We start from the raw sequence: 24,682 nt of genomic DNA, 5'->3' as shown, positions 1-24,682 counted from the left end.
TTGATTCCCAGATCTATCACATACTAACTATATCATTGGGAGCAAATCACTTAAATTCTTTCAAATAATATGTGTATTACCTATATTTCTAGTGTTCTGTGCTTGACCCTTTGCTATATAATGTATTTTGACAATTTCTGTACTGTGTAGATGAGAGGCAGCAAGGCATTATGGGTCAATATGATGGCCTCAAGTCAACATAACATGGTAAATGATACTACAGGGAGGATCTATGCAATACCCACACAGCTTCAAATATGAATGGGGATGTGGTGGTGAGATCTGTATCAATATGTGATGCCGCCAACCCACAAATTACAACATATCTGAACCACTTCTCTCATGAGGCATGTCAACATTCCACTTTTTTTCTGGGTTGGCTCCCTCATTCCAACCTGCTTTCACATTAGCAGGTCTAAGTTCCCAGAGCTCTACCATCACCTGCAGTTATATTTAAACTTTGTAAAGGCCTTCAGAATAATCCTGTTGGGAAAAAATATACTTTACCTTCTCTCTATTCTTACTCTAGAGTCTCCTTCCACTATCCTTTCTAACTACTCAACTGGCCACTCACAAAATAATGCAGTGAGTCATATTTACCTAACCAGCCACTTAAAATAATGACATTTTTATACCTTAAACATTAATATTTGCCTAAAAAGCAAAAGAAATAATATTACAGATGCTAATAAGGACTAAATAATATTATAGATACTAATATGCTAAAGTAAATGCACAAATAATAAAATACAATCTACTCAACTGTCCACTCACAAAGTAATGCATCTCCACAGTGAATAATATTTATTTAACCAGCCACTTACAATAGACACTTTTAGAACTCAAAACATCAACATTTGCTTAACAAAAAGCAAAATTAATAGTGTTATAGATACTACTATATCAAAGCAAATGCACAAATAATAACATACAGTATATACATAACACATAAATACGCATAGATAAAATTGGATCACATTCTCCCACTAATGCACTCAGTGTCTGTTGGGAACAGTGGAGGCACACGAGAGAAGAAAACTCATTTTTTAAAGTAGCTCACAACTCTGGACTACAAGTGTACATGTTATTGGTCCACCAAAGAACATCCGTGCCATGCAAAACTGCTTTTTTGCTCACTACTTGACTGCTGCTCATCATCATTCTTCAGCCATAGAAATCTTCTCTTCCTCATTCAGACAAAGCATTTATGAGTTCTTTCAATTGACCATAATTGCCATCCATACCACCCTTAAAATGGTTCTTTTTTACGTGAGAGTTCTATTTAAGCTACAGAACTCTGGATCATATAGACTGAGGAAGCCTGCAGCCTAGAAGCCACATGTGGCCTTGAGGTCTTTTGGATTCAGTCAAAGGATCACACTTGAGGACCTAGAGGGCCACATTTGGCCTTGAAGCCACAGGTTCCCCACCCTTGATATAGACTATATGTACCCACCAGTTATTCACTCACCCAAATGCTGAGTTCAAAATGGAGTTCATAGCAACGTAATTCAGAACGATTGTTTAAGCCAGCTCACCAAGATACCAAAGCAGCTGAAAGTATCTCTGCCCTCCATGACTCCCTCACCAACCCCAGTCTTCTTTCTTAAGCCAGAAGTGGCAGAGATAAGCCCCAAGCAAAAGCTTCTCTCTAACTCTAGTTGGTGCAGTTAGACAATAGCTATCACTACAGCTCTTGGCCAATGATATAAATTCTCTCTCTGACCAATGGGGAATCACTCAGCTGAAACCTTGTATGGGCTCACTGTTTCTAATAAACTCAACAGAGGAGCTCTTCAATCCCCCCCCAAGCTTATGTCTATTTGTTCTCCCTTATTCCTATACCCAGTTCCTTTACCAGTTCTAATTCTTCAATGTCTTAAATAAAAGCCTTCTGATTCTCAGTAATTTTCACTTAAAAAGTTACAACTCTACACATTTTCCCTATCACATTGATAGCCCTTTGTAAATCATACCTTAGTCTCTAGATGTTTATATGACTTCTCATTTTTTAGTCATAAAACATGAATATGAAAATCAGTTGGTGTAATATATTGCTTTGCCGCTTTGAAGTCATCTTCATAGTTGTCTGTCTCTGGTGCCCTTGAAACAGTTCTCTTGCACTCATATTTCTCTAGTTTTTAATAAATAGGAACATCTTCTCTGTCTCTTTATGCATTAAACTGTTCTGACATAAGCAAGACATCATTCTACAACATTCACAGAGATTTATCTGTAAATATTTTATACCACATATATTTTTCTCTTCAAAACTTTCCAAATCTTGCCTGAAAGTTATATTTTTATACAGATATATTAGCAGCATATATTTTAAGAGCTCATTAAAAACTCCTTTTAGATATCAAAGTATTCTTCTATACCGGCAATGGCAATATCTTATACATCATTTGGAAATTTATATCTTTCCTTTACACAAAAAGCACCTTTTCTGTTGTTTCATCATTAAACTGGCCCGTATGAAAAGGGCTTTAAAAAGAATAGTGAACCTCACACCAGGGTGGCCTGGGTTCAAGACTCAATGTTGACTATGCAACTTTGGTCAAGTCACTTAAGTGCCCAAGTGCTCTGGGCCAAGAATTAGCAAGTGCCCACTACCTCTTTTTGTATGATCTGTGAGCTAAGAAAAGATTTTACATTAAATAAAAAACATTCTTAGCTTGTGGGCTGTACAAAACCAGACAGTGGGCATGAGTTTGCTAACTCCTATTGTAGACAAATCTGAGGCTATAAGTTGCAGAGATTATGACTTTCATTGGTAGAGGAATTTCCTGACCTGGATATTCCTTGTACTAATGAAATCACGGGGCCAATGACTTATCCTTATGCTGTTCAGTTACCTGTTCAATCTTGTTTTGATGCCTATGAAAAAACAAGACCAAAAAACCTGGTTGATGTATAATCATAAACTCAGTGAATCCTTCCTCCATGGACATCTGTACATCCATCTCTAAGTAGTGCAAGACATAGTTATTGCATCAATTTTATTTTGAGTAGATGCCATTTCTCATTCACTTTTTGCCCCTAGGGGAGTCTTGATAAGGGAATGTCTGAACAGATGGCATACTTACCTTATGATATTTCAAAATCTTTTCCATTGATATTTGTTTTCTATCATGAACAATGGTATGCCAGAAACTGTTTTCATAAGAACTTGGCAGATTTTTTTCTTGACTTTAGGGTATCCTAGTCTACAAATGATGCTAGTGGGAATTTTTCTTCCTTTTTTCATGAAGTTTCTAGCAACACCTGGTCACTTGAGATAGTTTCTTGGGAAGTCTTTTATGATGATGATGTTAGGGCAACAGCAACAGATGAAGGAACCCTCCTGGATTTCACAGAGCCGCTTGCACTCTCTATACCATAAAGTTCTTTTTTTTAATCTTCAAGAAATTTCTGGTACACCAAGATATTTGAGTTACCTTGGATTCATTTGGAGACATGCATATTTTGGCAAATATGGTCCTTTCTCTCCCCTCCCCTAAGTAATCTGCAGTGTGGAAATGCTTCCATGTGTTAGATGATGTTCTCAAGGTGGGAAAAGAAGAACGCGCTTCAAGCAGCAAGCACATCCAGCCCTCTAGCCATCATAGGCATTGATTCCATAATGGAATCCCCTTCGAGATAACTTCTCAAAAGCATCCTGTTCCTATTGGACCAATCTTACCACAGAAACTGGGTTTTGCCACACAACGCTAGATCGGGAGGAATTCAGTTGTGTACTACTGTGTACTACTGAAACTGACACTAATTCTGAATTCAGATAAAGTTCAACTCCAGCCTTTTAGTAAAGAAGGATGCTTTCTCTCATCACTTTTGAAACAAATAGGTAGCATAGTAGATTGAGTGGTGGACTTGAGCTTGAGTTCCGAGTCAAACACTGGCTAGCTACATGACCTACAAACAACTTGTTAAGGTGCTATCAATATCTGTATTTTACAGGTGAGGAAACAGAGGTAGAAGGGCTAAATTACTTGTCCAGGATTACTGATTCAGGATCTGAGGCTGAAAGGCTAGGTTTGAACTCAAATCTTCTTGATTCCAAGTCCAGTTCTCTATCCACCGAACAACTTAACTGCCATAGATATAGATAGATATAGCCATAATTATAGATAGGCATAGTTCATACTGTTTCATTTTTGAACTAATAAAGTCCTTGGAGAAAAGGAAATCTTTTGTCTTTGTTTTCCTCTCCCACCCACTTAAAAACGTAGTTCCTAGGTGTGACTTTCACCATGCTTAAGTGAAGGCTTATGTGGGCTTTTTGCCAATCCATAATGGCATTTGCTTTAGCAGTATATGTATTTGCTGGTGTTTTGTGATTTGCAATCCATATTTGATTATCACTCCCAATATCTATACTTCCTGTTTGTCACTGTCCTCGAAATTCCACCATTGGAAAGTCATTCCTTCAGTCTAAATGCTGCAGTCTTCAGGTATCCTAATTTAAGATGCAAGTCCCTGGGAAAGGTGGCACATTAAATCATCGTGTTTATTGGATTCCTCCCAAACAGAAGAGGCAGTTTGGGCTGAGGGCAATGGTCCCTTGAAGGAGGGGGACAAAAGAAAGGTGAAGAATGGACAGATGAGGCATGTCTGAGGCAAACTTCAGCAACCTCACTGTTATGCCTTGGGATGCCCTGGCAATAAACAGAACCATTTATGGTTCCCAGATAATGCATTGTTTCATTATGCTTCTGGAAATGTACATTTGAGCTGAATGTCTGTGGCTGCTGCTCCCTGATGTTGATTTTCAATAGAATAAAAAGCTGTTTGAGGCTTGTCCCTTTCACTTAAGGGAGCATTTCTGAATGGCTCAGGTTGAGGAAGATAAATGCCACATTTCATCACGCATTACTTCCTTGCAAAGGTTTCTCAAATGGATGCTGGTCTTGATGGGATGTTCCTTTGTTGAAGATAATTACTTTTACTTAACTTTAGGTTTGCTTGGAATAGTATGAGGAGGACTGTGGAGTTCAGGGTCAGATCACTTTTACTGCTGCTGTTTCTGAAGGAAATCTAATTGGGCAGAGACAATGGCTTCTTTTAATAGTATCTACTTGTTACTGTCCTGGAAACCCTCATGTACTCAGAGGTTCTGTTTATTGATTCCATGCCACAACCATTTGGTGAGGATCTACAGCATCTCTACCCTTATACTCCAATGCCTTCTTGTGGTATGGAAGTGACCCTGCATCCTCAAAGGCTGCCCCAGAAGAGGGCCAGCTTTGGCAGGGTCTACCAACCTGGAAAGGCTCAACGATGAACTCTGCATCTGTGAGTCCTAGGGCTAGCCAAGCTGAGCTCTCTGACATCCATCATCAGGAGATTTATTGGCCACAGGAACATTGTGAACCATGGCACAGAAAGGCTAGAGGAGGAAATATCTACAACAGCAAAGTTTACTTTGAATCCAGACTTGGGGGAGGGACTACAAGGGATACAAAAGATATATAGACCACAGTCCCTATCCTCAAGGAGCTCATAGTCTAATTGAGAAACTGGGAGAGGCACACATAAGATAGCACAGTAACAACTCACAAGCATTTATGAAGCACCAATTATAGTCAGGTACTGTGCTAGGCATTGGGCATACAAAGGTAAAAACTAAATAATCCCTGCTCTCAAGAGGCTTAAATTCTATTGGGGTAGATAGAATGTATATATACAAAAGTATATTCAAAATAATTATACAATTTTTGAAGGGAGAGCACTGGAAACTGGTGGGGATCAGGAAAGTTTCAATTAGAAGGTGATGTTTGAGCTGAGTTTTGAAGTTAATTAGGAATTGTAATAGATGGAGATAAGGGGGTTGCATTCCGTTCATGGGAGAAGCTGATGCAAAGGAGCTGAGATGGGAAGGATATTATTTATTGTCTTGAGGAGCAGTAAAGAGGTCAGTTCAACTGCACTGTGGAGTGAATTAAGAAGAGCAATATGTAATAAGGCTTGAAAGGCAATATGTGATTAAGTGTTCAAATGAGCAATACAAGGAATAAGTAAATTAAACAATAACAAATCATTCATTTAAATACAGGAAACCCTCCCAATTACTAGGCTGATTTTTCATTGGTGTTGTGCTAAACCTCTTTGCTTCTCTCTGCCTCAGACCTCCACGTCTAATACGTTAGTATTAGGTTACTCCTGGTTTTCATGGAATCTCCATAAAAGCCAGAGATCTTTGCAAAGAAGGGCAAAGACTAGAGGATGACAAGTCAGTTCATTTTATGAAATATTGCTGATTTGATGTGTTTTTCTTCCTGAATATAGTAGTTGGGGATACAACAGGAGGAGGAAGGTGATAGAGAGGAATAGTTGATGAGAGTGTAGCTGTCTAGGGGACTCTAGCCAGCATAGGCCCAGGAGGGAGGTCCATGAAATCTGTTTGATGACAGACTTGTTTTGAATTGTTTCATCCCTGGTTCCACTTTGCATTCCTGGGCTGCCTTCTCTTTTTGTTTATGAAACCCAGGTGTTATAGGCTTTGACTTCTCTGTTGTGATTGGTCAGTCTTTAATATTCTGCTTTGCTATAAGGCTTGAACCTACTGGATCATTTCTTGGTGCTACAGGCTGTTGGGTATATTTATGTTGGCTCATTATTATTTGTTTTCCTAAAAATGCATTTACTACTTGGTTAAGCCACCAGTTCTGAACGGTGCTAAGGCATCTCCTGATTGGTGAAAACTCTGAGGACATCTCAGTCTTTCTTAATTCTGAGAATGTTCTAGGAACATTGTTCCACACATTCACTTCCAACTACCATGAGACATAGACATGGTTATCTAGTCAAGAACTATATTCAAGGAAGAGAGAAGATGGCTGCCTGGGATAAGGGAGCTCTGTCCTTCCTCTTCTGATAACCCCAGAAGCTATAAGATTATGGATTTTTTCTCTCTCCTTCCATTTCCCCCCTTTTTTCTTTTCCCCCTGCCCCCTTTCTTCCTTTCCCTTATTTTCTCTCTCTTTCCTAAGAACTTCCTTGCATGTCTTAGTCAAGAAGAGGACTCCATCTCCCCTTCCTAGTTGCTGCCACCGACTTGGAACTTCTCAATCATTTCTCTTAGACGTTAATGCCACAGAGATGCTAGCCAGGATTCCTTGCCCTATTAAATAGTACTACTGAGACCTCCCCTATTTTTTGCTGATGGTAGGGCTGATTCTATTTGGTGATAGGTCTGAAATATAGCCATGTTTTTCTACAATTGTGAGTGAGATGTTTTCTGGTAACTCCCTTTCCAACTATGCTACCCTATACTTGCTCCCCTTGCAGAACCTGCAGCATCTTAGGGACACCAAAATTTCTTTTTAACTCTTCACTGACCTCCAAAGAACAACATTTTAAAAATAAGAGACTATGTCTTACCCCCAGAAAGACACACAACTTCACAATTAAACATATTACCTCCCGCCAATTCTACCACTTCAAATTAGGTTTTGTTGCCCCCTCCTGACATCCATTATCTGTGTTTCCAAGAACTTGCATTGATAATAATAAGGATCCTAATGACACAGGAATGAATTTCTTTTCCAGGGCATTCTGAGGACTTAGCAAATGACTATGCCATTATTTTCTCAGGCTATTTGTTCTTTTCATCAAAATAACCTCAGGTTTTTCCCTCTTTACTTCCTGTGTGGATTGGTCCATGTGGCCAGGTGTTACTTTTGAAACATGCCAACTAAGATACCAAAAGGGTGCACTCACCTGACTCCAGCTCCCAGCAAACCACTCTACTTTGCCAGCACATGGCCCATTGTCACAAGGGGTAACTTCTGCTGGTCTGTTGTTGCCACAGCCCTCCAAGGGCAGACTGCTGACATGGTTGGTCATGCATACCACCGAACGTGTTCTCACTCCAACACCGCATTCTGCAGAGCACTGCAAGACAGGATACAAATAAAATGAAGAAAATCTCAGATCTGCTCTTAAGGAATGCCACAGAAAAGGAACATCTTGGATTCATCATCTTTCCCAAGGGAACTTCGGCAACTTCATAAGAATCTTTTAAGGATCAGCAGCCAAGTGGCATAGTTGAAATGAGTGCTGAACTAAGAGGCAGGGAGACCAGAGATGGAATCTTGCCTTATTTACTTACTAGCTGTGGGAATCTGGGCAAGTCACTTACCTATTCACAGCCTCATCTTCCTCACCTTTAAAATGGAGATAAATATGGCATCTACCTCACTGAATTGTTTTAAGGCTTAAGTGAAATGAAATAATCTATGTAAAGAAAAGCAGAAACAAGAATCATATAGGATGCAAAGCTTGTTGTAATTGGTACCCAGAGAAAGAATATCCACGTCTTTGAGATCATGGATCCATTGAGTATCAAAGTATTAATAAGAATAATAACCTCTACCATGGTATTTGTATAATATATGTATAATAACATACTTATCTACTACTACATAAATGCTACCTATTTTTATAATAGACTATTGTTTATATATAAATATATGTTAAATAATAGTTCTTATTACTATTATTATCATTAATATTTCCCAAACCCCATATAATCATAGAGTCTTTCAGGATTTCGGATAAGCAAAGGGAGATCAGGCACATATTTACATAAGGGAAGAAGGTCAAGGTATGGGAGCAATGACTTGAATAAGTCTGTAAGAAAGATGACAGTAAGAATTTGAAACCCCTGGTTTACATTACTATAGATAGCATCAATCTAGCAAAAGAGGTCAAAAAAACCCTCAAAGTCTCCAATTCCTTGGCAGGAGAGAGTGGTTGACACCATTTTTCTCTCCATTTTCTATATCGTTTTCAGTGTTCATTTTTAAAAGTCCTGCCATTACATACTGTACCTTGAAAATCTATGTCCTGTGGGCACTAAGCATCCTAAGAATGGAGGATAACTATATTCTGTGCTTTTCTGGGAAAGTATGAGGGTTGAGGTTGGTCTCCTCTAACACTAACCACTGCAGCTGTCACATGGAATGCTCTCAACCCCCAAGTGATTCACCTTGAAATTATAGAATGTCAAATATGAAAGGGACCTTAGCAATGATCTAGGACAACCTCATAAAACTATGGGGAAGGACACCGAGGTCTCAAGAGATGTGGTTTGCCCTAGGCCACACAGCTAGTTTATAACAGAATCAATCCGCCCCTACACTTCACCTTAGATCCCCAATCTAGAGCTCTCCATTGCCTTAGAAAGTTTTTTTTTTTAAAGTGTCATCTTGTACTATTATCACCTGATGGGTGGGACCTAACCATTTACCTCAAAGTCTATAGAATCGTCTATAAAAAAGAAAAAGGAGCCGGTCATGAAATGAGAGAAAGGAATAATATATGGACAGGATGTATGCTGCAGTGGTATCCATCCAGTAATTTCTCTAGGAAAGGCAATATGCCGTAGGATTTGCAGGAAAGAAGATGCGTTCCGATCACACCTCTGACACTAGTTGCATAATAGCACTAAGTTGTTTCCTCATCTGTAAAGAAGGGATGATAATACCATCAGTACCTTTCATAGGGTTGCTGCATGGTTCAAAGGAAATAAGGTATCTAAAATATTTTTCAAACCTTACAACATTCTATAAAATTTGATGGCTATTTTATTACTGTGTGACCCTGGGAAAGTCATTTGAACTCTATTAGACTCTGTTTATAAATCTGTAAAATGAGGGGATTAGACTGAATGATTTCCTTCATCTCTTCTATTTCTAAATCTGTGATCTTACGGAAGGATATGGACAAGAGTTGGATAGGATGAGCAGGTGTATGTGGTTTGCAATTTATATCAGTAGAGGTCTGTCATGACCTACCACATCCAACGCATTTGCTTTAGAGATTAAGACTTTATTCATCAGAATTTATTTCATAAATACCATGAAATTCCATATTATCACAACAGGAGGAGGAGTTGAGGAAAGGAGGACTTTATATTTATACATTAAATTCATATATATATGTATATATATATACATATACATGCACACATAGACACACAGCCTTTGAGAGGTGGGATATAAATACTTTGGGTCTTTTTCATTCTGAAATCTGTACCCACTCTATCCCGTCTTCATGCTTAATCTCAGAGCCAGAGTTCAAGTCTATGTGCTGACTCTAAATCCAGTGGGTACTCTGTCTGTTTCTCTCTGTCTCTCTGTCTCTCTGTCTCTCTGTCTCTCTGTCTCTCTCTCTCTCTCTCTCTCTCTCTCTCTCTCTCTCTCACACACACACACACACACACACACACACACACAATGACAGAGTGAAGCTGAAATAAAGTGAGGGCACCAGAAAGATATAATAGCAAAAAGAAATATAAAAAATTTTAAAATAGCCCCTACCAGCAGGTGCCCAGATGAGTAGTGTGCAGATATATCATTTGTTAGAGCTTATTGTTCACTTGACTTTAAAGGCAAGTTATCTCCTACTACTTTCATACATTGACTTTTTATTATCTGAATAACAGTGTTTACTGTCTTTCAACTACTCTTATCCATGAAACTCTTGGGGACCTTCTCTGAATGGAATATTTATAGTAGCCCAGTAAAGAGCAAATCATTGTCTGAAGTGCAACGGAGATGGGCATAATACTATGTTCTTGTGCACTGGGATAAAATCAAGATTTGGGGCCTGAGGTTCCCCAGATGTTTGAGAGTAAATGATGAGAGAAGAGGCTAGAAAATGCATCTGTGTCTACTGAGCTGGGGCAGGTACAGTGAATGCAATCTGTTTTTTTCCCCATCTATAACTAATTGTTCTTATTATTCTGGGCACAGCAAACCTTTTCTTGGATCACATATATGACCTAAAATGTTTCTGTTGGCAGTGAACTGACAAAACTATGATCAAATCAGGTTCTTTTTTAAGATTGTTAGGTAAACTCTGCAGACTTGGGTGATTTTTGAAACAAAAAACACTGATGTCAGCAAAGTCAGAAAAGGCCATGACTAGGGGTTGCAAATGACAAGAAGAGTTAGCGGCCTAGGAAAAACATTCTACTCAAGATGACTTCGATGGAAATAAGAAAGAGAAGGAAGTTGGAGAGTTCTGACAGCAATTTTACTCTATCTACCAATTAGAGAGCGTGTTCCTTGAGAGGAGGGAATGTCCCTTACATGTTTTTGTATCACCTACATTGCCTACCCCTTATTAATTGTTCAATAAAGGTTTGTTGAATCAATTCATAAGCTTCTCTATGAGGTAGAAGCCTACCTACAGCTACTCTATATTCAAACTTGATCAACTTGTGAAATGTTTTTATGGGGAAAAATTTAGCTAATGGTAATTGCTAGCATTTATCTCTTGAAGGTTTATAGCGCTTGAAAGTTTGCAAAGCACTTTAAAAATATTATCTCATATTATCCCTCCAACAACCCTGAGATATAATTGCTATTGTTAGTCCAATTTTACAGATGAGGAAACTGAGGCAGACAGTTAAGTGACTTGCCCAGGGTCATATACCTCCTACATGACTGAAACATGATTTATATTTGAGTTTTCTTGGCTCCAGGTCCAGTTGTCTCCATCCACTGAGCTGTATATAGAAGCATTTTGAGGGTATTGTTGCTTAAGCTGTCTTTAAAAAAAATTGAAAAATTGATTTGGAAAGCAGGTTAAGAGTCCAAGGATGTGATTATTCTAATATAGGCTTTGCCACAAACATGAGGGATCTTGAGTAAATCTCTCAACCTCTTTTCAAGCATGGTCAATGCTTCAATGAGTTTTTCTTTATTGTACTTATTTATTGTGAGGGTAGGGTCTATTGAAGCAGGGGTTGGTGGAGATAAGGGGGAAGAGTCAGGGCGGTGAGGAATTTTTTAAAAAGAGCCTCAATAAAACTTTTTAAAAGCACATTTGCAGGGCTAGTTGCAAGGTTTAGCAAATATCAAGATGATGGAGCAGACACCTCAGATGGTTGACTCTGTGAAAGCCTAGTCTACAGAAATTGGCCACTGTAAGTCATAATACAATTTGGAATGAACATCCCATGACTTGGTCAGAGGAAGCACTATAATTGGTAGGGTTTTATTGTTGTATATGTCATTCTACATTAAGTACTAGTTACAAAAATAGTAATACATCGAACATATGAGTCACTTTTTGAAATGAATATGTATTTGCTTATTAGATTATATTAATTACTAATCTATCATGCATTATTATTGTTTTTATTATTAATATATTATTAAGGTTATAATTAGATTCGATTCATTCATATGGAAGTCCTCATATAGAGGACTTGATCTGGTTAAGAACAGGACTTGATTTGCTCTATTGCTCAAAATTCTGTAACTTTTTCTAAAGGAAAACACTTCTCTCATAAGGGCTACCAAAGATAGGAATATCACTTAATGGTAATGAGAACTTATGATCTTTGGACTTACAGAGTCATAGAGAATGAGTGAAAGTTATATATCTTCAAAGTGACAGTATATCGCAGCCTTATTAATACTATTCTTACATATTTGTGATTTTCTATTACATTTGTTCTTCATTAGATGCTGTTTCTTCCATCTTTTGTACATTCTTTTAAAAGCCTATCTCACCAGAGATTGCAATCACATTCATTTCTTTTGGATGCCTTCTCTTTTTCTTTCTGATTAGGCTTTTTCATGACAATAGAGTCATAATTGCATTTTTTTGTAATTTCCCATCTTTCATAAATTAACTTCATGTTTAAAATTTCAGGTCATAGAAATGTAGCTCTGTGATATCTGAACTCTAAAGTCTTGGGCGCTGGTTTGAGGATATCCAGTGTTCTTTTTGCTTGATCATTTGAATTGCAAAACACTTGAACACTTTCCCCCAAAATTCCTGTTACTTCCATACTACTAACTAGTTCTTCTCCATTGATCAGAATTAAATATAACAAATTAAATATTTATATTATTTATAATATATTTCTATTATTTTATTTATATAAAATTTAAATATATTTATATTATAATTAGCAGAATTAAATATAAATATATAAATATAGCTGTTCTACTCGCTGTTTTTTTTTTTGCTTTCTGAGAAGACAATTTATGAGTAAGGCAAGTTGAAAAGCTATCAGATACTTCTCTTTTTCAAAGGATATCAGGATAGTTGAATACCCCACACTCTCTCCAGTATTACTATTGTGATTTACCTGACTTGTTTGATTTAGGGGTAAGGTTTTATAGTCTGAGTTGAGATAGCATTATCCATACCCATTTTCATAGTCATCTATAGCACATTCCCTAAATACCACCACTACTATTTCTATCTCCTTTCAATTTTACCCAAATACTCTCTACCATGCTTCCTTCCCCAGGAGTGTAGGTTTCTGTACATTATCTCCCTTCATGAAAAATACTTTTGAACAATGTATACCTTTTAATTGTAATACATATTTGTATCACATATGCAGTATTTTATAATTTTTCCTTTGGTATTGTAGATTATTAAATTTTTGAAAAATCATTCTCCAACAGAAGGGCAGCTAGATGGTGTAGTGGATAGATTGATGGTCCTGGAGTCAGGAGCACTTGAGTCGAAATTTAACCACAGACACTTACTAGCTATGTCACCCTGGGCAAGTCACTCAATCCTGTTTGCCTCAGTTTCCTCATCTGTAAAATGAGCTGGAGAAGGAAATGGCAAAGCACACCAGTATTTTTGCCAAGAAAAGTCCAAATGGATTTAGAGTCAGATGTGACTGAAAAGACTGAACAAGAGTCTGACAACATGATGCAAAAACAGCTGTATCCAAGTAACTCCATTTTAGTTAGCATTTTTTTTTTAGCAGAGGTGGGGGTAGGGGGAAGGAAGCTTCCAGTAAGGAAACTCCTTCTACCAGTGTCAAGTTAGAACTGTTCTGTAACATATTTTTGACTTTCTATCCCTCCTCCTCCTCCTTCTACCCCTCCTCTTCCTCCTTCTACCTCTCTTCCTCCTACTCCTTCTATCCCTCCTCCTCCTCCTCTTCTTCGTTGAGTTGGCTATAAGTTGCTTATTTAAATTCAGCACAAATAGATAAGGCCATGGGATGAGAGATATAAAGCTTGAAGGGAACTCAGAGGTCATTTTGTCCAACCCTTTGATTTTTCATTTGAAGAAATGAAGCCCAGAGAGGTTACCAATAATCACACATAGCAAGTTAATGTCCTGGTTGTCAATAGGTTGCATGTTTAAAATCGACATAAATTCACGAGAGACTAAATCATCACTAGTTTGGCTTTTGGGTAATCTCACGTGAAGTTGTTTGTCAGGCGGCTATCTTTATGAAAACAGAAAAAAAACCAAAATGAAACAAAAAACTTCCTGAGAGTAAATAATTAATGCCTTCACTCACCTAGACTCTCCTGCACAGCCATACAAAGAAGGAGCTATGTGACCCTGGACAAGTGACTTAACCTCTCTGTGCCTCAGTTTCCTCATTTGTAAAAGTAAGGAATTTGGACTCAATTGTCTCTAAGGTCCCTTCTAGCTTTAAATCTATGATCCTACAATAAATGTAGTAAAAAGAACACTGATGTTACAGTCAGAAGACTTCAGTTCCTGTACTAGTTTTTGTATGACCCTGGGAAAATAACTTCAATCCTTCATCTGTAAAACGAGGAGGACAAGAATTGTGTTACCTGCATGTCAGGCAGAAGAGTGCTTTTCAAACTTGAAGGTCCTCACCAAATGTGCACCAGTGTTCTAAGTTGAGTCAATTGCAGAATGAAGCCAGTGAATCAGATAATTTAAACAAAAAGAAATCATTTTGCTCCAATTATATGAATATTTCAGGCTAAAAGTGTTTTTGGCTTGGATTGTCGGCTGCCTCTTCCAGCTCTGAACAGTAAGATATCTAAATTATCCTAAAGGATGGTAAGGTAGATCAAATCCCAATTAACTCAGGCTGCCAGACTATAGGAATTAAAGTAATTTCCTTCCTCCTACAAATGGTGACCTATCTCATATTTAAAAATCCAAATAATCATACCTCAGTCTGGAAAGTTAAGGGTTTGTCCTGAAGCTGCATCGCATTACATCCCAAGATACCATGTAATCATGAAGACACTTTCAGTGAAAGATTTTATCCTGCAAATAGTTCTTTCCAGGTAATTTCCATTTGAATATCTAATTTAATTCCTTTTTTCTTCCCAAGGCAAGCTGGAGATCTCCATGAAATCTTCTACGTGTCCTTCATGGACCTATCTGAAATTACGATGTCAGGCCTGAGCTACAGTATCAAATAACCCGGTTAGCGCCAAGGAGAAAGCATGCAAACATTCATCTCCTGAGTGTGGTCAGATCATGTTTTCATTACATTAACCACAGAGGACCTTTCACAACAAACTTGAACCTGGAAACCTTTTGCCTTAGTGCTGGTTCCCCCCTGACTCAGAGTCCTCCTGCATATTCTTAGACCAGTCAGATCCCTGGAAGGTGAAACAGGGATACATGAAAAATAAATTATAAATAATGTAGGCCAGCTTTTCTGTAGGGGTAGCTGTCATTTTATAGCTAGCATTTTATAGGGGCTCATAAGTTCTTAACTTTCATTCCCAAGAGTTCACCAATAAGTAGTTTTTTGATGATATATCAAATGTAATTTAAAAACCCCACAACTTGAGAGACTGGATGGTATAGTGGACAGAGGACCAGCCTTGGACTCAGGAAGATCTAGGTTTGAGTTGTGTTTCTAACACATGAACTAGCAAGGAGTGGCCATGGAATAGTCACATAAACCATCAGTGCTTCAAGAAACTCTTATATATTACATGGGAATTGCTAATCTGCAACAGTGGAGGGAGTTTTCATACTGGGAGTTTCCTACCAATGAAACCATATATCTGAACCAACTATACATGCATATGTGCATTGAAGAGCATGAAATCAAATTTCTAAATGTGTCTGTTTATACTTTAATATTGGTCTGGTTCAGACAATCTGAACACACATTCATCCATCCATCTATCTGGTAGATATTCTCTGATAACCTCCTATACTGATAAAACACAGGCTTGGACATTCAGGAATAAATACAGATATGCTGGAAAGATAGTTGGAGAAGTAATATAAAAATTTTTATAGCAAGTTTCTCTGATAAAGGCCTTATTTCTCAAACATATGGGGAATTGAGTTAAATTTATAAAAATAAGATCCATTCCCCAATTGATATATGGTCAAAGGATATTAACAGGCAATTCCAGAAGAAGTAATTAAAGCTCTCTATAGTTATATGAAAAAACCCATTCTAAATCACTATTGATAAGAAAAGTACAAATTAAAACAACTCTGAGGTACTACAAATGCTGGAGGGGATGAGAGAAAATAGGAACACTAATGAATTATTGGTAGAATTGTGAACTAGTCCAACCATTCTAAAAAACAATTTCGAACTATGCCCAAAGGGCTGTAGAACTGTACATATCCTTTGACCCAGCAATGTCACTACTGTGTGTAATTATTGTTAGCCTACGATAGTCTCAGAATTTAGGGTGGTTGTTGTTATTGTTTTAAGATGCATTTGACTAGACTGAGTGTGCTATACTCCAGTGGACATGGCAGAGCCTAGGTGACTCATAGAAAAGAAACAGGGCAAGGATTATTTAATATGGAACAATGCCCAGAGAGTCCTCAAACTGTGCGTACCCTTTGATCCAACTATACCACTACTAGGCTTATACATCCAAGAAATCAAAGACAGAGGAAAGGGAACTACATATACAAAAATATTTATAAGAGATCTTTTTGTGGTAGGCAAAAACTGGAAACTAAGTGGCTGTCCTCCCACTGGGGAATGGCTAACCAAATTGTTGTATATGAAAGTAATGAAATATTACTGTTTCCCATGTTTTCTCACCTCTGTGAAGAAATAGTTGAAGATATCCTCAAAGAAAGCTCTTTTCATTAAGCTGCCTAACTTTGTCTCAGTCTCCGTCTCTTCACTCCCCTGCTTGCCACACCTAGGCAGCTTGTACATGCTTCTCTAGTTTGAGGCTTCAAAGACCCTAATAGTTTATATCCCAATTATTAGATTACTTATTTCCCTTTGGAAATATTCTTCTTGGCTGCTTCCTGAGTCCATCGAGATTCTGTCTCATTTCAGCATTTCTTTGCTCTCTCTCTCACACTCTCTTTTTCATTCCCTATCCATGAACTCTGCCCTTTGGCAGTTTTCTTCTAACCTTGACTTATGTGCTCATCAAATACACAACCAGCAGTTAGTATCTTGTTACAGAGATGTAAAAACACTTGAACCAACTAGAAAGATGTATTTTCCACTTTATTTTCTAGAGAATAATAGAGCAGGACCCTCCTAGTAATTTTTTTTAATCCTAAGATAGTGCTAAGCTCTCTGTTCAAAGTGAGATAATTGAATTGTCAGTTTCAGTTAACTAATTTTTCTTAGCAAATCCTTAGCAACTTACTCCAGTTATCAAATAACTCAGAGATTTTAAATTGATTTTATTCATTATAATACAATGGAACAAATAAGCACAAACTAAATTGGTTTCTGTTGGATTGAGCGAGGTGATAGAAGCTGCCTGACAGGAAAGACTGGCCAAATGATGAAAACGGCTGAAGTTTCCAAATAAGTTTAAGTCTGTAATGAGCACTGAAGTCATACTGACCAGCTAGGGCATGAGTTATAAAGTTAAGGCATATAAACCACAGGTCACGTTAAAAAAAAAGATTGAATGACATTTTGTATGTATGATGATATTACAATCAACATACTATAGACTTGGTGATTTCATCAATGTGTGGGTATTCCCTTCTTTCCATTGGCATATGGCTAAAGTCCTACATTCTTGGGCTAAACAAGAAAAAATTATCAATGTTTTCTGGTTGCAGTTAGTTAAGCTGTTTCCCGCCCCCCAATACCGCACAATTGACATCTAGTGCCTGGGCCTGTGTTCCAAGACTTTCTGGATTGGTTGCCGTCCAGAAGCCAGATATACCTCCATGCAACAACAGGGGGGAGAGCTTTACTAGAGGTAAAAAATTAATTTAATGGAAATGATTTTTTGATAAGGATGTGGGATCCTAATGGTTGTATCTGAAGTAGAGAATGAAGCATGCTTGCTAACTATACAACCATATTGAATCAGAAGACAGAATGCTTATGATTAGTTGGTTGTTTTAGGGTTAAAAGAGGATACTTTTACTCAGGATACATAGGCACTATGTGGAAGACAAGCAGTAATGACCAAAATATCAAGGGTGAAATGGAAAAAGGAAATTCAATATTCAGCATATTGTTTGTTCCAGAGAGGGAAGATCCCACCAATCAATAGGGAGTAACAATTCCATTACAAATTGGACAACCAGAATCAATTAATAATTTTTTCCCAATTAGCTAAGGAATGAAGGAGTTTAGCAATCTGCTAGTGGAGAGAAGGGAGTACCCACATACTGATGAAATTACAAAGTCTATGATCTGTTGATAGTAATATCTTTCCACATTACAAAATATAATTCAATAGTACACATGAGATCTATATTAGAAGGACACGGAAAGCAACCCCGGCTTACTAATGGGAGTGCTGATTTTGGTGAATACCCTTGACAAATATCTGGAAGTAGTGACCAAACATATTTAAGCCGTATCAGCTGCTGAGATATGATTTGATTATGAGTTAAATCTCCAGGATTAAGCAGCACAGACATTGGAGGCTTTGGGGGAATAATAGTTAATTCATAAATAACAGTCTGGAAATGGCTTGTCTTTTTTATTCCAGCTTTATTTATATGCTAACATAGTTGAATTGATCCCAGGAGGACTGTAAACATACAATAGTTCTCCTTTAAATTTAATTTTGTGTCCCATATTTTGAAACTTAAGTAAGTTTTTATCACCTTTTTCTTCTCTTGATATAACAGAAGACATTTTTTATAACGAGAAACAGGCATGCCTCCTATAAGGTTGCCTCAGTCATCATTTTAAATTATGTTTATAAATTGTAATGAACTACCATCATAAAATTTCAAAATCTTGCTCTAAATCTTGCTGTAATGTCATTTGGCACATTGTCTATTTATAATTTTGCTCCCATGTCACTAATTCGCCTCTTTAAAGTTGTTCCCTTTAATATTGTATTTTCAGAGAACTGATTAATGCAGTCAAGTAGGGCATCCCTGTATTTATAGAGATAGGGAAAGAGATTCAGTCAATTACATAGGAAACTGCTGGGTGAACAAAGTTCAGGGTGAGTTTGTAATTCCAAATAGGTCAGGGGAATACCATGTGGGGTTGGCCTGTTTGTAATTTATTTACATCTTTTTTTGTGGTATCTCTCTCTTTGTTTGTACATTCTCAACACTGCATCATTTTGTGGATATTCTAATAGAGAGAAAAAATGCATACCTAAGCATAGAAGTGTATGCTTTGAGATACAACTGGCTGTGCCTGAGGGGAAAAGCAATTTGTAAAGCTTACGCTGGTCCTAGGCCCTGCTGTTATTTGATGGAAGCTAGCTAAAATGCTGAGCTCAAGAGGATCTACACAGTACTCAAAGGCCCTGAGTAGCCTCTAGGGAACATTCATTCATTCAAACACTTTTATTACTATCTTAGGTTCTAGGGGAATACTGGGATAAACAAGGCTTGGTCCTTAGAAGAGTCAGTAGGGAAAGGTAAAAAATGTTCACACATAACTACAACACAAAATACCACTGTAAGTACACATGAGAGAGATGAATAAGGTTCCATGAGAGTTCCCTAATTCTTTTTTTTTTAGTTCCCTAATTCTAACTGTATTTTCAGTGACAACAAATATCATATCTAATTAATCTAATATCATGTCATTTTCATCTAAGTTTATTTTGCAATTTCAGGTTGATAAATTGATTACTTCCCCTCTAAACTTTAGTTCCTTCCAATTGCTCCATTGATTTTTTTAGAAATACTTCTATGTTTCTTACCTACTCCTCTAATAGAAACTTCATTTTTTTGAAATATCCATTATTTCTCTCAGATTTCTAATGTCTTGTTTCTACCTGTCATTTAGGGGAGATTTTTATTTCCCTCTTTAGATTTACCCCACTTAATCATCAGGTGACTGATAACTTTGAAATTGGATTGAAGAGTTGTGGTTAATAAAACATTGTATTTTTAAAAATTTCTTCTGGGATATATGAGGTGTGTTGGAATCTTTTCACTTTCCTGTGCTCGCTCTCTCCCCTTTGAGGGCCTGGGGAAAAATAAATGTTTTCCCCAGAAGGCAGGCATGGTGATGAGTGGGGCTGGTAATTGGTAGAGACTGAACAAAACAAAGCAAAACAAACAAAAACCATGTATATTAGATGAGCCCTCATTTATCCTGGATGTAGCTTGTTTGAACATGGCTGTTTCCATGTTGTCTCTCCCATTAGACTTTGAGCTCATTAAAAACAGGCAATGTCTTTTGACTTTCTTTGTACTCCTAGTTGTTAGCTCAGTGTCTGGCAGACAGCAGATGCTTAAAAATGTTTATTGCTTGATTGGCTTTAAGTTATACATCTTTGGGGCTAATAGTTGTCCAGTAAGGTAGCCCTGTTTTATTTTCCTCCTTTTAATACAACTTTCTTCTGCAAATGTCAACTCTGCACTTACTGGCGGGGAGTTGGTCTTCGTATACTGAGGGGGTACCATATATGTGTTTCCTAGTTAGAAGTTATAAGCCAAGATGTTGACAAAATCCCTTTATATAGTATTTGGTCCTTCATGTCATGTGGGTCTCTGAAGCAAGGATTAACAACATCAAGCAATATAAATGTATACCCCCCTAAAGGAAAGGCCCTGATTCAGGTTCTTAGATCCTACAGAAAGGTTTCCTTTATTAAGAAAAGTTTCACTGTATAAATGAGTCAACCATTGATTAATCGCAAAACTGATTTAACTACAAAATATTGAAGTCCCTGACCATTTTGGCTAAGTTATTTAGAGCATATGGTCTATTGTGGTGACTCAAGATTCTAATCCTTAATATGTTAAGGAAAGAATAATAGATTTTTCAGAACAAAAGGAAGCAAACCAATTTTGACAGAAGTAACAGTGAATGTTTGGAAATAACTAATTCATTTACAATTTAGAGGGAAAAAAGAAACATAATTTGTTTTTTTCAGCTTTCAACTTTCATGGCTGAAAAACCTTTTTAAGGAAGAAAAAAATTTACTAATTACAAAAATATCTCCTTCAACGAAGGGGGAGATAAATGCATCCATGCCTGGCTCTAAATAAGGATTTCAAATTAAGTGTTTGATCTAGCAAGGAAACATATCATAATGAAAGCAAATTTACTTCAAAGGGGGAGGGGGATTCATATGTTATCATTAAAGGAAAAATAGCTTTAGCACAAGTAGGATGAATCTTGAATAACTTTTCAGGCAGAATTATACCATTGAAAATAATGAAAATATGAAATGGTGTGGGCCATGGTACACTAACTTATTTACATAGTGGTCCTTCTAAGTACCAAAGGCATTCTGAGTCTAATGTAACCCTTTAATCACTGAATGATTGACTTGTGCCTCACCTACAGGACTTGACAATCAAACTATGATGAACACCAAACTTGGAGTCAGAGACTTAGTTTGAATCCTGGTTCTGTCACTTATAGTCTGTGTGACTCAAGCAAAGTTCTGAACCTTTCTTGGTTCTCCATGTGTAAAATGAGGGGAATGGACCACATGACCTCTAAGGTATCTTCTAGCTCTAAGTCTGTGATCCAATGAGTATAACTTTCTTCAATTAGAGGTGGCCCCAGATTTGTCCACATTGACCACTGTGGTTACTCAGTAATTTTGTTTTCAAATTCCGACACAACAATATCTCTTGGATATCCTGCCCCTTAGAAAAGCAGAAACGACTTCATGACTGTAGGTCACAGCTAAAAACAATACTGATTTTTTAATACATAGTTAGAATTAGGGGCACGGACCAAGAGTGCTTAGGTTAGAGTCAAGTCCTATTCCTAGGTTTGCAGGAGACCAGTTATCCCCATTGCCTGGGTATATTCCATTTGCTCTCTCTAGCTTGAGGCTTGGCTCCTTATAAGTCACACCGGTGCCCCAGGGGCCACCTCACGGATCCACATTTACATGACTAATGATTTGGAAGCTGGGAGCAAACCACATGAACTGGACATCTGCAGATAATGAACAAGGAGGCCAAAACCAATATGTTCAGAGACAAATGGCCCCGATGAGATTGTTTTACAAAGAATAAAACGAGTTACACTCAGAAAATGAAAACTAATAAGATTATCTCCCATTACTTCCCTATACTTTATGCTCTAACCGAATCATTTCCTAAACATACCGTGTACTTTTCTATCTCTGTGTCTTTACTCATGTCATTTCTTTCATGTGGATTGCTCTCTCGTCCATTGGAATACTGCCCATTCTTCCATTAGGATGTCCATTGCCTTAAAAGCATCCTTCTCTTTAGGGGTAAGAGATGGTTGCAATCTCTGCTTATGCAATTCAGACAGGTAGCTAAAGGCTGGGTCTGATATTACAGCTTTTTCATTGCTCCCTTCAATGGTATATATTGTGTATATTTATACAGGGATTGGGGGTGGTGATGGTGGGGGAGCTTCACAGCAGCATGGCTTGTACTCATAAAACAAGCACTACTCCACTGAGTCTTACCCTTTCACTCCACTCTGTCAGGAACCAGCTCTTTGCACAGGGCCCCATATCACAGTTTTCAATATCATTTGGCCGGAGCTTCATGTTACATTCTTCATCATCGACAACATCCCCAATGTTGCTGACACACTTCACATCTCGAGTCCTTTGTCCCACACCACAAGGTACCGAACACTAAAAGGAAATATCCTTTAGGTCAGTGGAATATCAGGCTTTATTTATGACAGAGAAAAAGGATAACAACAGATACATAATATGTTAAAGTTTTTAAAGCACTTTATCTATGTTATTTCATTTGAGCCTTGTGGCCCTGAGAGATGGGCGCTGCAGGCATTATGAATCTCTTACTGAAAGGGGAAGTGACTTGTCCATAGTCACACGGCTTACACATGTTAGAAGTAGGATATGAACTCTGGTCTTCCTGACTGCCGAGTCCATCACTCTATTCACTCTGCCCTCCATCCTGCCTTTTGAAAGACTCATGAATTGTTGTGTTAGGTTCAAGTTATCATTTCCAGACAGAATTTCAGAAAAGGATACTCTGTCCTTTGTTAACCACAGCATAAGTGGAGACAGCTCCTGTATTCATGAAGTATTCCCTTTGGAGAGTCTGGTGAGGCAGAGAGGTAGCGTAGTTTAGCAGAAAGAATGCTGGATTTGGAGTCAGAGGTCCTGGGTTCAAGTCATTTAACCTCTATGACCCCAGGTCCCCATTTTTAAAATGAAGGGTTGGTTTAGATGACTTCTAAAGTTTTTTTATGGGCAGTTAGGGGGCACAGTAGACAGAGCGCCAAGCCTGGAGTCAGGAAGACTCATCTTCCTGAGTTCAAATCTGGACTCAGACACTTACTAGCTGTGTGACCCTGGGCAAGTCACTTAACTCTGCCTCAGTTTCCTCATCTGTAAAATGAACTAGAGAAGTCATTGGTAAACTCTTTTAATATCTCTGCCAAGAAAACCCAAATGGGGTCACAAAGAGGCAGATGCAACTAAAAAATGACTGAAAGTCTCTTCCAGCTCTAAATCAATGATCCCCATGATCCTAGCAGTTTTGCCCATGAAAACCTCCCTCCAATGCCCTATTTTCAATGCCCCTCTTACCAACCTAGCGTCTCTATGTCTACTAGCCATAGTCTGTTCTATTATTACAGACCAAATACTTAACAGCTGGGAAGATGCCATTTGTATAAAGATTGGGAGGATCAGGCATGGGGAAGGTATTTTGATTATTCTGAGCTTTGCCATTTGGCAGTAAAAATGTTGTTAGTCCCGTGTTTTGAATATTATATGACCTGGGACTTCCCGGGGAGAAAAAGTCAACAGAATGTTAGCTGAGACCTCAAAGATCACTTAGTTCAATTCTCTCACTTTACATGAGGAAATGGAAGCCTCAAGAGGCAACCAGACTTGTTCATGCAAACCCAACCTTAACTTCCAGGTTGGTCTTAGATATGAGAGAACAGATTAGAAGGTGATTTGTCTGCAGAATTTTCAGATCCCAGGCACAGCTCACAGCTTCCTAATTTCCCTAAATCTGCTATTTGACCCAAGTGTGCTCCCTTATCCCATAATCAATTGGGCGGGGTGGGAGAGGGGGTAGTTCTTCCGTCCCACAGGAATATTTTCCTACTCTTTGGATTTCATAAGGGCTGAGGTTTGTGTTGGGCTTTCAAAGTTCACCCAGTATCAGGATAACATCTTGGCCTCTTTCGCATCTACTTTGAAATTTTTGAGTCCTTTGCAGACTTTAAAGCAGACTTGCAAATAAATGCAAAATAGATACTAGCCTGCAAGCATTTTAACTATCCTGCCTCCTGCTAGACAGAAGTAAAAATAAATAAGATTTGCATTATTTTCTATTTAGCTTGGCGTAAATTATTACTCCAGGGGGAAAGATCAAATGACTATTTGAAAAGTCCCTGAGTGCAAGGGCAGTGGAGACAAGCATGGAGATTTCAAAGCACTAGTGTGATCTCTGGTACAAGCCTAGGTGAGAACAACATGGATGGAACAGATTTACAGAGTATGGAAGTTTGCCTACTTTTTCCTACATTTTACTTCTGTTTCCATTTTTCCCGTACTCTTTTCCTTTGACTCACTGGCTT

General features: G+C 37.9%; 1 protein-coding gene across 1 annotated transcript in view; it reads right to left on the bottom strand.

Annotated features, from left to right (window-relative positions):
• THSD4 (thrombospondin type 1 domain containing 4) overlaps positions 1–24,682 on the bottom strand; it is a 338,894-nt gene that overhangs the window by 26,056 nt on the left and 288,156 nt on the right. Inside the window, exons 8-9 of the mRNA XM_036736984.1 lie at positions 22,578–22,751; positions 7,723–7,896 (exon numbers count right to left, since the gene is read on the bottom strand). Coding sequence (XP_036592879.1) covers positions 7,723–7,896; positions 22,578–22,751 — 348 coding nt within the window. The remainder of the gene's footprint in view (positions 1–7,722; positions 7,897–22,577; positions 22,752–24,682) is intronic.

The sequence above is a fragment of the Trichosurus vulpecula genome, chromosome 8 (assembly GCF_011100635.1).
Source record: "Trichosurus vulpecula isolate mTriVul1 chromosome 8, mTriVul1.pri, whole genome shotgun sequence".
NCBI lineage: Eukaryota > Metazoa > Chordata > Mammalia > Diprotodontia > Phalangeridae > Trichosurus > Trichosurus vulpecula.
The sequence above is the reverse complement of the archived record's forward strand: the minus strand, read 5'-3'. Positions and strand labels throughout refer to the sequence as shown.